This window comes from Corvus moneduloides, chromosome 17 (assembly GCF_009650955.1).
Source record: "Corvus moneduloides isolate bCorMon1 chromosome 17, bCorMon1.pri, whole genome shotgun sequence".
Classification (NCBI taxonomy): Eukaryota; Metazoa; Chordata; class Aves; order Passeriformes; family Corvidae; genus Corvus; species Corvus moneduloides.
In genome coordinates, this window is record NC_045492.1 from 7,593,076 (window position 1) to 7,610,547 (window position 17,472).

Genomic DNA, 17,472 nt, shown 5'->3' on the forward strand with positions numbered 1-17,472 from the left:
CTGGTACCAGAGACTCCTGCAGTGGAGGAAGGAATGTCGGTGCACTATGAGTGAATACAAAATCAAGTTTTTATTAGTACAAAAAATACCTTTTTTTAAAAAAAAAAAAACCAAAAACAAACACCCCACCCGAATATTTTGTTTTAATACTTGGTCTTCCCAACAGGTGGGGGAACAGCTTCCCCAGCAAAGGCAAGGCAGCCCCAAGGGCATCACCCAAGATCAGTAAACTGTATGACACAAGGAGGTTCAAAGTCCTCAAAAGCCTGAGTCCCAAAGGCACCAAATCTGATGTATTTTCCCCCAAATCCCATGATTTTTGCAGCACTGAGGAAACAAGACATGAGTTTTTGCCACCCTGACACCAGGGGGACCTTCTCATTTAGCTCTCTTTACTCACTCCCCTAAGCCTTCAAACTCCTTCAGAGCTCAGAAACGTTTCAAGGAGGAAAAGACCACCATAAAAAGAGACATTTGGAGTTAACCACTCATAACAGCCTTGCCTGGACTGCAGCAGTGCACTGGAGGCAGCAGTTCTGATACCATAGACTTACCCAAGCGGCATTTTTGAAAAATGAACAGTTCTGTACTCAGTCTTTGGACCAGAAAATGAAGTCACAGAAGCACCAAAAGGCATTGGTCGAGTTGAGTCTCACCACATTGGGATCATCAGTGTTACCAGCATCAAACCGTACCAGGCCAAACAGAGGGGTTCGGGCTGCTGCTTCCCCATCAATGAGTAATTTTCCAGAGTTACCTACACTGGGAGCTGCCCCAGCCAAGGGTAATGCTCTCACAGGGGTTCTTTTATAAAGTACAAAACCAAACAAAACCCACTACCATAGACACAGGTATGACATACCCAACCCTACTACAGCTACTGTAATAATCTTGGCTCAAAGTTTCTCTCCTAACAAAAACCTCACTGACATCAACAGCTACAAAGCTATGAGCCCTCAATCTCCAGCTCTGGACTGGCTGTGACAGATGTCCTCTCATGTCCCTGCACACCCGTTGCCCCAGGTTGATGCAGAGAGGCTGAACAGGCAGCTGCCATGTCACACTGTGTCCCACTGCACTCTTCCAGCACCACCACAGAGATCCAGGGCCCCACAGCACTGAGTATGGAATCTCTTTGGACAGGAGAAGGGACACGGAGGCACTGTGGTGACACAGGTCTGGTAAGACAACAGTGGTCCTTGATAAAACCCAGAGCTTTTTCAGTCCTGAGCTTCACCTTGCACACCATTTCCAGGGAACCTGATATGCCTGACAAAACTGTTGCACTTAAAAAGAAGCAATTATGGTCAGTTTTGGACACAAAGCTTCAAAACTTCTCCAGGTGAGAGTTAAGAATTAACAGAGAAAGAAAAGAGGAGGAAATCTGAGCAGCTGCTTCATCATGATTGCTGGTGAATCCCAAGTAGTGAGAATGGAGAGCTGTAAAAGCTACATCTTAAAGAACTATATATAGTTTATAGTTTCCTATAAACTACATTATTTAAAATTTCTATCTGAGCTCACATTGGAAACACAGGAGACATCAGACAGAACAGTCTGGAAGGGACTGTGAGGAGCATTGGAGGGCAGGAGCTCTCCCACAGCCCAGCAATGACTGCCCACAGGGAATGCTGCAGCACCAAGGACCCAGCTCAGAGCCCTGGAACCACGAAGCCTCTTCCTCCTTTGGTCAGAACTCGTCCCGCAGCCTCGGTGGGTGGTCCATGCCAAAAAACGAGGAGGGTTTCCCATGGACATCCCGCTCTCTTTTCACAAAGGCAGTGAAGGAAGAGACACAGTTCCCGATGAAGTGGTCGGACTGGCCAAGAATGTACAGATCAATCTGAGGCACTTCTGGCTGCAAGCTGACAACCTTGAACTGCAGAGAAACGAGGAGAGCAGATGGATCCAGTCAGCTATTATCAGAATCCAATGTCTTGGCATAATATTAGAAATGGAATACACAAGAGAAAGAGAGTGAATTTAGTCTTTATCTGCCTTATAACTCATTTATTATTAGATCAATGTCAGAGCATTTCTGAAAATCACTTAGGTTTATTTAATTTAAGCCCTTTTTATGGAAATATTTACTACCATGTCAGATAATGCTCTTCAACCTCCCGGAAAAAAAAAAAAAGTTTTACAGGATAATTTTTATTGCTCAAAGTGAATTTTAGCCAAATTCACTTTGAGATGCCAATATTTGGCTGTGAATAACCTATTCCACAACTGCCTGCCTCCTGTCTGTGACAGCCTCAGGCCAGAATCCAAGGGAGGTTTTTATCAAAGCACTCCTGCCAGAAGAGGTTTCTGGAAGACTCACCTTTTTCTGGAAGAACTGTTGTATTTCCGTTGTGTAGGGCTCAGAATCGGTAGCAATATAAACAGATTTAGCTTCAGTCTTTGCCACCCAGAGCTTGAGAGCCCGTTTGATCTCTCTGAGGTCTGGCAGGCACATGTCCATGGTGAGAGGCACTGCAGCACTCCGGTCGTAGCCCACACACTGTGGTGAAGCCATGAAGTGCGGCCCAGCCGTCCCGTCCTTTAACATGTTGCAGGCATTTTTCTATTGGAAGAGGGAAAGAGAATCACAGAATCATCAATGTTGAAGACCTCTAAGATCATCAAGTCCAAACTTTGAACAGATACCCCATGCCCACTAAACCTTATCAGAAAGCACCACATCTACTTGTGTTCTGGGTGCTTCCAGGAATGGCAATTCCACCACAGCCCTGGGCAGGCTGAGCCAGTGCTCAATCACTCTTTCAGTGAAGAATTTTTCCCTAATATCCAACCTGAACCTCCCCTGCTGCAACCTGAGGCCATTTCCCCTTGTCCTGTCACTGGGAGAAGAGGCTGAACCCCACCTCGCCACAACCTTTTTTCATTTTCAAAGTACCACATTCGAGTGAGAAAACACCACCACATCCCCCCACCTCTGCCTGTCTGAAAGAATCCCAGCAGCACTGCTAACACACAGGGAGCTCCTGAGTGCCAGCAGGGATCAGGTGGCTCTCCCAGAATAGCTCCTTTCTGTGCAGCTTTGTCCACATCCCACTGTCACCAGCCTACAGCCACTGCCGTACCCAGTCCGAGCCGATCCTCAGGTGAATGCCGACGTAGGGCCGGACAAGCAGAGACTGGATGTAGGCTTCTCCCTTCTTCACCATTGCATCAGACCACTCCATGTACTTCTGCAGGGGCCGGTGCTCCTCCAGGACAGGAAATTGGGCTGGAGCTCCAGGTAAGGCAAGGACAGGGTGCTCAGAGGGTGGAAACCTATGGAAAACCAAACCCCAGCAGTCTGAAACATGACCTAACCTGCACAAAGACTGCTGTGAAGGTTGGAGTGGAAACCAGTAACACCCTCAAATATGCAGCATTTATCACTCCAAATTTAGATAATTTTAGCTGTTTTGCCATCTGAACTGAAGAAATGTCAGGGACTGTATTTTACCTCAGACCTTTTATCTGACAGACGAAAAGAGAAGAACCTCATACACGCAGTAAGGAGCTACCAACCAGTGAGATGTTACATTTTCACCCCAGACTAGAGCAATTCTGTCACCCAAACTTACTGAAAACCACTAAAGTCACTTGTAGCTCTGAAAACACGAGGTAACCAGCAAAATACAGTTCATAATCACCAACTGACCAACCAAATTCTTTTTGACGATTAATTACATATTTAATCAATAAATACTTTAGTTAAATATTCCTGGCTCAGAAGTCAATCAGCCTGACAGAGTTCATACCTAAAGTAATGCCCACAGGAAGGGCTCAGCGAATACTTAATGGAAAAAGCATTCATATTTTTAATTATATTACTAACTAACCACTTCAATTTCTCCCCCAAAATGTAAACTCACAATACACTGTCACAGCTGCTTTCACAACTGACTCTAAATGCCCACAGTGACCTGCCAGCACTTTTCCATCTTCTTGCTACCTTTGGATCCAGTGGTCCTTGTATGCAGGACTGAAGGAAATTCCCTTGAAGAGCTCAGACTTATCAAAATCCACTTGGAACTGATCCCAGAAGGGACCAAACGGATTTCCATCCTGCAAAGAAAAGACAAGTGTTCATTCAGTGCATACACGGAGCCTGAAAGACGATCTAGCAAGATCCTGGGGTGCAAAGCAGGAGTCTGTTCCAGGAGGGAAGCAGTTGGAATACAAGCCTGTTTGACACACCAGCTCCACAGGAAGGAGACAGGGAAATACATTAAGGGAAGTTCACTGAGAAGGTTGCAAAGGTTGTCTTAAAGAACAAGGACACCACAGCTTCCAAACTTGTAGTTAGAGAGGTTGCTTTAACACCAGCTGGAAAACTACCACAGCTGGGAAACAAAGAGCAGGAGATAAACTACAGTCACCATCAAATCTGAAGTGACAATATCTACTTGCACAGACTGTATTCCCAATCCCCAAGCACTTGTGGACAAAAGCAACTGATGAAGGCGCAGCAGCCACTCCACAAGTGGTGAAAGCAATGCCACACAGACCGATTTGCAGTGGGCAACTCCTAAATTTGCAAATCAATGGCGACCTGAATGAGTCAGTCGTAGCCTTTGGAATTAAGCCGTGCCCGCGGGGCTGGGGAGGAACTCACCTTCATGGGACATGTGCTTTTGTCCGCGCTTCTCTGGGCAGCAGCCTCGAAGCAATAAGCCACTCTCCTGCCGGGCGGCCAGTGCCGGGGCGCCAGATGCTCCATGAATTCCTCCAGGCTGATCACGCGGTGGTACCGCCGGAGCGGCTCCAGCCTGAAGTGCTCCGAGTAGGGGACGTGCAGCTGTGGGGAAACAGAGCCCCTGAGCCGGGGGTACCCTCACCCGGGGCCCGCAGCTCATCCCCGGAGAGGTCCGAGCCCTGCCCGCCGCGCCCCCGCTCCCTCCCCGCGCCCGCCGGGGGCTCACGTTGGTGTAGGGCGGGCGGTGGTGCCGGTACTCGATCCAGGGCGGCACGGCCAGGGTCCGGTTGAGGGCGCGGGCGAAGGCCAGGGCTCCCAGGAAGTGCTCAGCTTGGTTACCGAAGCGGCCTGCGAGAGACGGGGCTCAGGCGGGGACCGCGCCGGGGATGGACCGGGCACGGACCGGGGGATGCGCCGGGACATGGACCGGGGACTGCAGCGGGGGACGGACCGCGGACCTCGCCGGGGGATGAAACGGGGTCTGCACCAGGGTCTGCAACGGGAACCACACCGGGGCACGCGCCGGGGGTCGCACCGGGGGATGCAACCGGGAGATGCACAGGGGACCCGCACCGGGAGAGCCTCACCCATGCAGGGACAGTAGAGCAGGTAACCGGCCTCGTCCCAGGCGGGCGCCACGCCGCCTCCCGCCGCCATCACCGGGAGGAGCAGGAGGAGTACGAGGAGCACCGGGACCGGTGGCACCGCCATGGCGACTCGGCGGCGGCCAAAGCCCGACGCCACCATCCCATCATGCCCCGCGGCGCGCCGCTCTGGCGGCCACCACCGAGGTGTGACGTCACTCCCACAAGGCCCCGCGCAATGGCGCCGCCGGGGCCGGGACCGGAGCCGCGCTTGGCGCGGCCCGGGGGAACGGGGTGAGCGCGGGGGGGCGAGGGAGGGGGGCGGCACCGCAGGGAGGGGCGGTGGCACGGCCGTACCCTCCCCTCGGTGGCGGGGTTCTCTCAGGGGACAGGGGGGCGTGTGAGGAGGAGGAGGAGGATGCGGGGCGGAGGGGGGGGGGCGTAGGCCGGGCCCGCCTCCCTCCCCTCCGGGCTGTGGGGCGGGGGTGGGATGTGTGGTCCCGCTCCACCGGGGTTGCATTATCCACGGAGCGCTCCCGGGGGTGGGGATCTCCCAGTTGGCTTCCGAGGCAAACAGTGGAGGTGCCGGAGTGGGGGAGCGAGTTACCCGGAGGGCAGTTCGCGGCCACCCCCCGGCACCTCCGCCGTTCGCAAGGCGGTTGCAACAGCACCTCTGAATTCCCTAAAATTCCAGTGTGATCGTTTATCCACCTTACTGTTAAAGACATCAAAATCCAAACTCTTGTCTTCTTCCAGGTAGCTTTGAAACTGGCCCAGATGGCCGGGCTTTTTTGGAGGGAAAGGAGCAGTTCCCTGGTGAAAGTGGCGGAGACTCCCGGGACACCGGCACAGCTCTGGAGCAAGAGGTAGAGACCACTCATATTTTCTGGGACATATTTCATGGAGAGGTGAAATACTCATGGTTTTAGCACCCAGAAAGACAGACTGCTCTGAACCACAGGCCTCCTGCACCCTGAGGGGTCAGAGCAGCTGTCACATCACGCTGATTTGTCCCAAAGTGGCACCTCAGCAGTTCTGGTCCTTTATTGTTCTGCTCTGACCACAGAGATTCAGCCTGCACAAAACCAAGTTTTGTTCTTGACAGGCATTCCCAAACCTCACAGTGACATGTTTTCTTGGAGTGATCCCATTTCCCAGTGTTTTCCACCCTGAGGGAGCCATCCATGATATTGGGGGTGATGGTGTAGTCACAGTAATTGTTATTTCAGCTCTTCATAACGTTCCTTCAGCACTTGCCGGGGGTTGGTTTGTTCCCTCACAGTTGCACATCCTGCCCACAACTCACGCTCATGTTGATGTGCAGCAGGAAGTTCCTCCTCTGAAGCAATCATGGAGTGAGAAAGAGCTTGAGGGTTTGATGCTATTTTAAGAAGAGTTTCTCAGGCAGCCAAATTGAGTGAAAGAGATCGGTTTTATTTCAGCTGACCGTTTACCAGTCGAGCTGGCACTAGAACCTATAAAAATGTTGTACTTCACCAACACACAACTCAAGAACAACCTGCTAAGAGAGATTAATGTTGAACCTCGTCAACATGAAAGCCAGAAGAGCTTACAGGTGGTGTATTTTGTTGAACAGGAAACAGTTTGAGCTTCCATTATTAATGGATGAGAGTGTCAAAGAAAAAAAAAAAGAGTTAAAAATTGCTCATTACAGTAGAAAACTTGCTAATCCAGAGAGGCAGACTCTGCCTCACAATCGAAAAGTGAAAATACAATGAGTAATCCCACTCTGAAGAGCAGCAGCATTCGTTGCCTTCCAGAAAAAGGTGTGATATTGACGATAATTGTGAGTTTTCTTCCTCAGCCCTGTTCAGCCACATGTGGGGGTTCAGGTCAGTTTGCTTTGGAGATGGTCTTGCCCAGCGTACCAGATTGGTAGCAGAAAAGATGGGAAAAGAAAGTACAAGAGAACCTTGGTTTCTCTGAGAATCTCTAGGAGGGAATTCCATGTAAGCAGAGACCAAAAGCAAGTGAGAATATGAAAAAATGGGATGAGAAGTGATCCACAAAACACACAGTGAAAGGAATTGAGAGCTTTTAAATAGACACCTTTCGATGATCTTTCAGGAGAAAGTACATCCAACAGGTAACACTGGCTCTTAATAGTTGCAAAAAATGTAATTCAGAAAAAGTTTAACATAATTTTATTCAGGTAACGGTTAAGGGGATAAAGACAAAAAAATGTTGCGGAGATTGGAGTTCCCCATGTCTGGGAACACGCATCTTCAAATGGTCATTGGGTGCACGGGTGAAGGATGCAGTGTCTTAACGCCAGCCTTCTGTGATTTCAGATGAAGAAGTTTTGCTATTAAAGCAGTTTGGTCACAGGGGGCTCCAACAGAAAACTGCACTGGGACAACATCACAGCGAGACGCCCACAGGGTCGAGTTCTGCTTGACATGGCCATGTTCTACTAGACCTGCCATGACGGCATTTTTTCCCAGTGTTCCCAACTGGATTCAAGATGCAAAGCAGGAGGAGGAAGAGACAGGCTGGAAATTAGTCCCCAGACCAAGAGGTGAAGAGACTGAAAGTCAGGGAAAATGCCAGTGTGAACTATCGGAGCCCTCCTTCCCTCACGTGGACAAGCTGAGAACTCACACACTTTCCCATTCGGAGCAGAGGCCCTACAACTGCCCCCAGCTGCACTGTGGCAAGGCCTTTGCTTCCAAGTACAAGCTCTATAGGTAGGTATCTGCAAGTGCCTCTGCCCAGCAGTGCCAGGAGAGAGAGGAAACCCCCTCCCTCGTGTGTCTTTGGTTGAGTTTCTGAGAAGCTGGAGGAGGGGAAATGCCCTTTTACCTTGTGAAGCAGTTGAGTCCCAGACATTACCATACTTGGCATCTCTTAAGGCACCTTCCAGAGAACTTCAGCTAATGCTTTATCCTGAGCTCAGGCTGTTTTTTGTTTCACTGAGGAGGAAATAGAAACAGAAATTGAAGTTCACAGATTAAAAAACAGAATGAAAAGCAAGAATAGCATTTACATTCCTAAGTCCTGCCTCTAACCACAGGGGTAATTCCATGGCAGCTGTTGCTCCAGTATGGAGAAGTAGAGTTCCCATTTATGTAGTGAAGTACAACACAAACTAATTAAACAGTGATGACTGAGAACTTGAAATCAGATGAACCACATTGTAGGAGAGTGTGAGATACCAAGGTGAAATCAGAGCACAGTGGCTGTCAGCAGACTTGGCCACAGCCTGACCCTCCTGATGAACTGAAGTTTTCTCACCTAATGTCACAAACTAGGGAGGTTTTCTTTGCTAACTTCCCTTTGGCAGCCTCAGCAGAGAGCAGGAGCTGAGGAGAGACAGCTGCTGGGACAGACTGTACATTTTGCCTGAAGCATTGTGTTCCTCTGCACCTTGTTTAGTGGAGGTAAAATGCCACCTGAGATTTTTGTGCCATAAAGTGTAGGACACAAGGAGAATTTTGGAAAACTAGCATGTGTTCCCTCAGGGGCTGGATGTTTGTCTGACCTTTCCTGCTTTTCTCCACTAAGGCATATGGCCACGCACTCTGCTCAGAAGCCTCACCAGTGCATGTACTGCGAGAAGATGTTTCACCGGAAGGATCACCTTCGGAATCACCTGCAGACCCACGATCCCAACAAGGAGGCCCTGCACTGTCCCGAGTGCGGCAAGAACTACAACACCAAACTGGGCTTCAGGCGACACCTGGCCATGCATGCGGCTGCCAGCGGTGACCTCAGCTGCAAGGTGTGCCTCCAGACCTTTGAGAGCACCCAGGTCCTGCTGGAGCACCTCAAAGCTCACTCCAGGCGGGCTTCCGGTGGGGCGAAGGAAAAGAAGCATCCGTGTGACCACTGCGATCGGCGCTTCTACACCCGGAAAGACGTGCGGAGACACTTGGTAGTGCACACGGGGCGGAAGGACTTCTTGTGCCAGTACTGTGCTCAGAGGTTTGGGAGGAAAGACCACCTGACCAGGCACATGAAGAAAAGCCACTCCCAGGAACTGCTGAAGATTAAGACGGAGCCAGTGGATATGTTGGGTCTGCTCAGCTGCAGCTCCTCTGTGGCAGTGAAGGAAGAGCTGAGTCCTGTCCTGTGTATGGCATCCAGAGACATGATGGGCGGTAAGAGCTTCCCTGGCATGCTGCCTGTGGGCATGTACAGCACACATCTCCAAACCATGCCAAGCTCAGGGATGCCCCATTCTTTGGTTCCTAATTCTCTTCCAATGGGAATGAGCTATCCTCTGGAGTCTTCTTCTCCCATCTCCTCCCCACCGCAACCTCCTCCAAAGTATCAGCTTGGATCTACCTCATATTTGCCTGAGAAACTACCCAAAGTAGAGGTGGACAGCTTTTTGTCAGACTTCCCTGGCAGCCTGTCTCTCTCATCTGGTGATCCTCAGTCCTCTTCACCTCAGCCACCTGCCCTGGATGAGGCTTTGCTTTCCAAGAGCCCTGCTAACCTCTCAGAGGCTCTCTGTGCTGCTAACATGGACTTCTCTCATCTTCTTGGCTTCCTCCCCCTAAATCTTCCTCCTTGCAATCCACCTGTCTCATCGGGGGGATTGGTCATGGGCTACTCGCAGGGGGAGGCGCAGCCACTGCTCACCACTTTGCAACATCAACCTCAAGAGTCTCCCGGAGCCGGGGCCTCGCTGAACTTTGGGCCCCTTCATTCGTTGCCCCCCGTCTTCACCTCCAGCTTGAGCACAACCACGCTGCCACGGTTCCACCAGGCATTCCAATAAGCTGGAAATAGCACTGGAGAACAGATCTTTCGGTCACCCTTTTGTGGAGAGCCTTAAAAACGCACAACTCTTCCTTCCTTGGGGGTGTGAAAGCTCTGGCAGAGCTGGGTCAGACAGGAGGTTTCTGATCTCAGAGGGAGCACTTGTAGACTGGAACAGCTGATACCCCGTGCAAGTCCCAGTCCTGTACAGTGGAAAGATTTCAGCTGATAGACTGGATATATTTTATCTAATTTTTGATCTGTGAATCAGGAGCCGCGCTTAGCACTGACCTTCCCTGAGAATGCTGGAGCTATGTTCCTCTCTGGGAAAGGACTGTCCCTCAGAAGGAGTTGAGACTCTTTCATCCTGGGCTAAACTTTTGAAGAGTCCAGCTTCCATTTCATGTTACCACACTGCAATTCTGGCAAACCAGCCAGCACTTCCACATGGAGAAGAAGTCAGGATACCGCTCTGTATGAAGCCAATGGGGAAGAGGCTGTCCTTCCCTGCTACCTCTCATCCCATCACCCAACACAGCTTACTCCACATCAGTGTTAAGCAACAAGCCCGTTTACATAGTGAATTCAGCATCACCTCTTCGGAGCCATTAGGATAAACTCATTATGGTGAACATTGTTTACACAACACAAATCTGTTTCTGCCATTGCAAAAATAGGAGGCACCAGAATACACTGGGTTCATCTCTGGTGTAGCTAGAACACTGTTTACACAACGAAGTCAGGTTGCACTGATTTCTCTTCACTTATCATGTTCTTCCCCCATGGGGAAATACATTGCTTTTGGACCACTTCAGCCTCTGCCCCTGTAGGCAGCAGCTTCCTGCCTTTTCCTGCTGGCTATCCCGAGTGAAGGGGATGGAGCAGCTCTCACAGCTTAGCTTGGTGTGCGGTGTATGGACAGAGCCCTTTTCAATATCTCCCCCATGCAAACAGATCTGGAAACCAAAGCACGTGAGAGAACTGGGTAAGGAGCTCGGGACATCGAGCACTGGTGTACCAGGTGTGGGTGAGAACAGGCTGCAGGCCCTGCTCCATAGGTTCCCTTGGGTTGTGGAACAGAGTATGAGTTTCTGGGTCTTGGGGTTTTTTAACCACAGCCATTCATTGAGGTCAGCACCCTTTTTGGCTTATCCAGGAAGCAGTCTCAAAGGTGTATTTTAACCTCAATGGTGGTAACATCCGAGAATCAAAGAAAAATTGGTCCCAGCTTCATATACACTCTGTCAGTGTATTAGAAGCATTCCCCCAACACCAATAGTTCTAACAGATGCTGAGGTTTGGGGCCTGCAGTCAACTTTTCACTTTTTGGTTCCACTGGCCTTTTTTGTTCTCTCCTCCTCAAGCCTTGCCTCCTGAAGTTAAAGTCCTGCTTCCCTTGCTCCCTGCCCTACCTCTTAAACTCTTCCATGGGCTGTCTACCTACCAGGGCAGAAGGGTTATACTGGGAAGTGGCAGCCAGCTGCTGGTGTCATTTAGCACCTGTATTGTCTCCTGCTCCTGTGTTCCTGGGCACTTACACTGCAGATGAGGACATATGGGTGTCACTCACTCTGCATTGGTGCATGTTTATGACTATGGACAGGCAGATCTTCATACCTCAGCATAGAGGAACCATTGTAGGCCAATATAAACCAGGAAATGTGTCAATATTGTTCTCCATAATTCTAGGAAATGCAAAACCTACCTCTACTCTGTTATCTCAGCTCCTTGGGCAAAGCCAGATACTGTCCTCCCTCATCTCCCCAGAGCACATCCACCTCAGTTGATGCAGATTCCTTCCTGCTGAGCCATGATCCCACCGTGTGACATCAGCTGTCCCTCTTTTGGTCACAGGCTTGTCCCCCTTCCATTTTACTCCAGAATTTTATTTTTAATTTAGCTTAGTAATTCTTCCCAGAATGACTCTTTAGCAATCCATTGATTCTCCAGAACATAGATCGGTTGTTTTAGGTTAGCCAGCAATGCTGCAAATAAGACTTTTGTATCAAAATGTAATATAAGATTTATTTACCTCAGCAATATCCTGTGGCAATGATCTCCCTGAGTTGAATGCAGTACTTTTTCCTTTTCTCCACTGGAAAATGTTGCCTTTCCAAGTCCAACGAGTGCCTTCTTGTTCTCTAACCTAGCAAAGGTAAACAGGGCATTGCAGCCAGTCTGTTTATCAGCATTGAATACCTCAGGCCTGTCTCCTATTGCTTTGCTCTTTGCAAATTAAAGAGTTTCACACTGTTATCAATTATATGCAAGCCTTATCCCTGTCTTCAGTTGAGAGGATTATTATTTTTTGAGAAATAAATGGTCAGAACTGATGACTCACTGCCAGTGAGGATTATCAGATTTATGCAATGCCATCACACACCTTCTCCCACTGCGGAACATTCAGCTTTCTTGCTTCCTGCCTGCATTGTACTCTGAACAGATGTCATCACTGGAATTCCTTTAGCAGTGGTAGCTAAACTTAGAGCCAGACATCTTTTTCCTACCAGTAGTCTGTCAAAGAATAAATGGAATTCATTTTGCTATGATTTGCACGTGTGATTTGCTTTCCACAGCTACTTTAGCAAGCAGAACTGCAATAACCTTTGTCAGTACAAGGAAAATCTAACCCAGCAAAGGCAGCTGGGTCAGAGACAGCATTGGAGCTGATTCCAGGTGTTTGCACAGGAAAATGGATTCAAAGTTCCTCTACCACAACGGTTTTTAATCTGAAAGTATTTTATCAGTCAGTCTAAAACTAATGAGACTAATTCCATTTGAAATAGCAAGTGTGCAATTCACAGAACAAATTATGGTGAACAACTTTTACCTGTTCATAAGAAAAAACTTTGAGCATCCAAGCTTACAGCACTTGGGAATTCCAGTCCATTAGGACATGTGCACCAAGCTGTTAGGCAAGTCAGTGGAAGTCAGCCAAGCTCCTGCTCATGCAGCTGGAGGTAAGGGACAAGGGTAACCTTGGCATGCTGAGGGGGATTGCTGCAGCCCAGCCTACAGTCTGTTCTGTGGTGTATGTGCAGGGCTGTGGCAGCCACTGTGCTGCTTATGTGATATAAAAAAAAATCATCCCAGAAAGAGTTTGGTTTTGATTTTTGTTTTGGACCACAAGTTTGGGGCTGCAGGTCCAGGACACAGCTGTGAGTCAGCCAGGCAGAGCCCAGCAAACCATCCCACTGTGATCCCTCTGTTCCTGGCACACCTGTATCAGGAAGATGGCATCAGATCAAGCCCAAGGGCAGCAACTACAGCACATAATTGGTCAGGAGGGTTTAGTTAAATAAAGGAATATTTTAAATTGGCTGGCTTGGGGGGTGTCCAAAGCAATAGGAACAGTGCAGTCAACTAAGATATAAACCCAGAGACCTCCAGTCAGCAAAAGGACAGGACATGATCTTGCCAGCCCTTATAAATCAGACCCTGGACTCTCAGAAAGCCAGGGACTTAATGTCCCCCTAGAAATACGAACTAACAAATAGCCAAGCCAAGCCACTCCCTGGCAGCAGAGGGTTAACTCTTGCCCATCCTTCCAGGCTTAGATTGCCAGAACCCTGTGAAAGGCTGAAGATCTTTTTTCCCCTGGGATTACAGCTCACTCCAAATCCATTTGTAGGAAGGAACAACATGTTACCTTGCATTTGCTTCCACTGAATTTCCTGACAGAATACCCACACACCACGTTGTGACAGGTCCCATCCTCTGTCTCACAGCGTTGCTGCTCTTTAGCCTCAGTGTTGAAAAACGGTGTCACTTCAACTGGAATCCTTTTTTCGCCTCTGGTAGATTGATGATTTCAGTACTTTTGTTGAGCTCAGCTCTTTGTTCTTTAATTCCTTCCTTGCTGACAGGTGAATAGCAGCTGCTGGGAAGATTTCCTGCAGTTCACTGAAAAAAATCCCCTTTTCCGTTCTCTACCATTGCACCACCTTTGCTCTCTGGACAGAACAACACCACAGAGGCATTTTCTGCTGCCTGCAATTAAAATTTCCACAAATAAATCTTCAAAGATGTGCTTCCCATCACCCTACCTTCTTGCTTATCCTCTAATCCCAGTTAGTCAGGCTGACCGAATTCTCCCTCAGGTGCCTATTTTTAGTTAATTGCCTGCTCAAGCCCTGGAGCTATTCTGCCACTGAACAGTGAAGTGGATGAATGGCTCAAACAGAACCACTTCAAGTTTTCATCCTCACCCAAAACTTGTGTCTTTTCCATAACTTATTTCTTGTCTTTTTCCCAGTTCCCAGAGATGGGAGTTGCCATCTGAAGCTCTGATTCCCATCCTGGCCGACCCCTGTGTGGTAGGAGAAGGTGGTTTGGTTTAGCCTGGTCTGCTGGATCTGGGAAGCCCAGGTTCTTTTCACCCCAATCCCCAGCTCTGGCACCTCTCACCCTTTCCATGCCTGTTTACCTGTAGTGCCACAGCCATACTGAGCCTCTCTTGGAAAGCAGGTGGAAGCTGCCAGGGAGATGCCATTCCCACTGATCCAGCTGCCTTACAGGACCACTGTTCCTATTCCCCACCACCTCTCGGGTTCTGTTATCCCTGCTGCACAATCCAGGCACACTCACATTAGGCTCACCTCTAGCTATTCCCAGTGATAGACTTACTTCCTTCTAGTGACTAACTGGGATCCTCTAGGAATCCTAGACGTTTCAGCTATTCTTGTGACTGCAGGTAAGGAGTTTTCTCCCAGAGTACAGTCTGCAATCTCTGCCTGGAGCCAGCTCTCATCTTCCCACAGGCCAAACACCACTAAATGCTTCAGACTGGCATGCAAACAGGTGGAGCAAAAATAGAACTGGTGATCAGAAATGAGACCAGAAAACAGATCACATTCTGCTTCTCACAAATCCACACCAGGAGATGAGCTTGGCTTTCCTGTTCAAAGTACATTTTATTTCCATGTGCACAGGTGGGCTGCAGGAGGAGCCTGAAGCACCTTCCTTGCTCCTGTGGTTGAAGCCAGGTCTGCGTGGTTCTTTCCACCAATGCCTAAATACCAGCATGGAAATAAGAGCATACATGACACAGAGGGAGCTTCTCTGTATCAGATCACAGTGACAAGGAAGTTAAAAGCATTGCAAAAGATAACCAGGGAATTTGGAATTAATTTTATTACTATAAATAGGTCAGCTCTTCAGTCGGGGGAAGAATCCTCAACATTGAAGTGTCTCGTTACAAAGCAACCATCCCTCACTTCCACAGCTCTCTTCACCTTCAGTCTCACCCTCTGTTCACAAACTGTGTCCATGTTTCAAACTACTGTGCAAGGGGATAACCAGCTCTAGCATGGAATGTACTGAGTGGACTGGGGACAGCTCCAAGGCCTGCAGGACAGGGACAGCCTCCAGCACCTGGCACAGGCCAGGCCGGCTGAGTGTCCAGGTGAACAGGCCAGGGACCTGCCTGCAGCCCTTCTCCCTCTGTAGTCAGTGTCTTGCACCTGAAGGTAACAACACATGAGCTGTGCTCAGAGCCCTCAGCAGCACAAGCCACTTCAGGGTGCCACACACGGGTGCAGGAGCCTGCATACTCCAGCACATCCCCGAATTTCTGCTAGAAACCTCTCTGGAGTTTGAGTTCTCCTCACCCTACTGAGTGCCTCAGCCTTGATACTTTGTGGAGCTTTCCTACTTTAGTGATTCCTGATATCTAGGAGCAATTTTTAGAAAGATTGTTTTGTAACATTTGAACCAGTGTTTTCCTTAAACAAGGATATTGAAGAACACAGAGCTGTCTGCTGATGTACTCTTGAGACCTGGGTGGGTACAAGAAGGACAAAAAGGAACCTGTGGAACCCCTGGGAGCAGCCAAACTCTGAAACTGCTGTTGGAAGAAAAGCTAGTGAGTGGCCTTTGCAGGCACAAGTCATGCCTCTCCCAGAACCCTCTCCCAGCACAAGCTCTGCCATCTCCCACAGGAGCCAGTAAACATTCCATTGGAAGGTGAAGGGTTTGGGATTAGCCATGGGAGGGGGTGGGAAAGCCACAGTGTCCCTCCCTGGGGCTGCCATTCACGCTGTCCCTTCTTGAGCTGGTTCTGGACAGGCCCTGTGCCTGACCTCCCTGCCTGCAGCTACAGCTGCCAAAGCCAGAAACTTTCCATTGTTAAAGCTCAACTGGTTTTCTAAAAACAAACTTTCTAGCACTTTTATACAGAGTGAATAACCTCTTGTAATGGAGTATTTTGAGGGCTGTAAACAAGGTTTTTAAATTGTAATTAAGTGCCATTAGGAAATGTATGGTTCATCACTAAAATTAGCTCTTGCAAAATGAAGTTCAAATTGAAAGCATCTTTTATAATGAAGTTGTTTATTAAAAGCATTTGGATGATCTACCCCGGGTGTCTTCATGGGGGGGAGTTGGGAGTTTTGGTTGGATTAAGACAAGATAGAAGCATAAGGCAGGTCAAAGACACAGTTCCCTACATGAAGTCACTGAGGTTTTTAAATTTCTTCCAAGCAAAGAATTAGACCCACAAGAAAAAGACCCAGCACCCCACAGGGGAGGCAGCCACAGCAGACACCATTATCCCCTGTCAAGGAGAATAATGTTTGTTAGACAGAAAGTTCTGGTCACTTGGTTTCGCTAAAATTTCCAGCTCATGTGGCAGCATTTCCGACAAGTCCAGCCCACTCCCCCCTCCCAAATAACCCCAACATCCTCTGCTCCCCACAGGCAGGAGAACCAGGACCAAACCTCAGCTTTAAGCTACAACTGGCTGCAGGCACCAGCAGCATTTGAAGATGAAACAGGGCAAAGCACACGGTGCCCTCTTGGGATTCTCCTTCAGAACATGGATTAAAAGCTGACAGCCATGATCAGTGTTAGGTGCTTGTCTAAGAATGATCTAGTTTTCAGTTCTAGTTTTCATTCCTAATTCAGCCACCATTAAAACGTGCCCTTTCCTCAGCAGCTTTCCCCTGGAGCTGAGGGCTGTGGCAGGACATGAATACACTTATCTGCCAAAAACGAGAAATAAGTTCAGCATGGATTGTCCTGGTGGTGGAGCTGAAGCTTCCTTTGCCTTTTTAAACAGAGAAGGGATTATTCTGATGATTTCTGAGTTTTGATTCAAGCATTTGCCAGCTCTGGTCTCACTCACAGACACTCAGCAGCCCCCAACACTGGACCCCGTTGCCTGGGGGAATCACATCCATTGCTCTGCTGGACAAACCCTCTCAGGAAAGGGGAATTCACTTTCCCTCCCTCAGGCAGCATTCCAGCAGATGCTCACTGATCTCCTGCCACTCACCCGCCAGCAGAAACACAAGCTCTGGGAAGCCATGGAGCTGGAAGCCAACGCTGAGGGCTCAGCTTCCGCAGCAGCAGCGCTGCTCCAACTCTCGCTCGGAGGAAGGAATGGCAGCTCCCTTCGGAGGTGTCTTCTCCCCTCTGCTGCTCTATAGCACCGTGTATCTGCCCAACACTGCCATCCAGCTGTTCTGC

The 17,472-nt window shown here is 49.1% G+C and overlaps 2 protein-coding genes across 2 annotated transcripts; one reads left to right on the plus strand and one right to left on the minus strand.

The window, feature by feature from the left end:
- Window positions 1-51: 51 nt before the first annotated feature.
- POFUT1 (protein O-fucosyltransferase 1) lies at window positions 52-5,503 on the minus strand. The gene is made up of 7 exons (XM_032126524.1): window positions 5,281-5,503; window positions 4,920-5,041; window positions 4,613-4,795; window positions 3,950-4,062; window positions 3,087-3,279; window positions 2,324-2,566; window positions 52-1,879 (listed from the first exon to the last, which is right to left on the minus strand). Exons 1-7 carry the CDS (start codon window positions 5,438-5,440, stop codon window positions 1,691-1,693), a joined length of 1,203 nt encoding a protein of 400 aa, XP_031982415.1. The 5' UTR covers window positions 5,441-5,503; the 3' UTR covers window positions 52-1,690.
- On the plus strand, window positions 5,491-16,358 carry PLAGL2 (PLAG1 like zinc finger 2). The gene is made up of 4 exons (XM_032126523.1): window positions 5,491-5,571; window positions 6,034-6,143; window positions 7,590-7,985; window positions 8,803-16,358. The coding sequence occupies exons 3-4, from the start codon at window positions 7,723-7,725 to the stop codon at window positions 10,022-10,024; spliced, it is 1,485 nt and encodes a 494-aa protein (XP_031982414.1). The 5' UTR covers window positions 5,491-5,571; window positions 6,034-6,143; window positions 7,590-7,722; the 3' UTR covers window positions 10,025-16,358.
- Window positions 16,359-17,472: the final 1,114 nt, after the last annotated feature.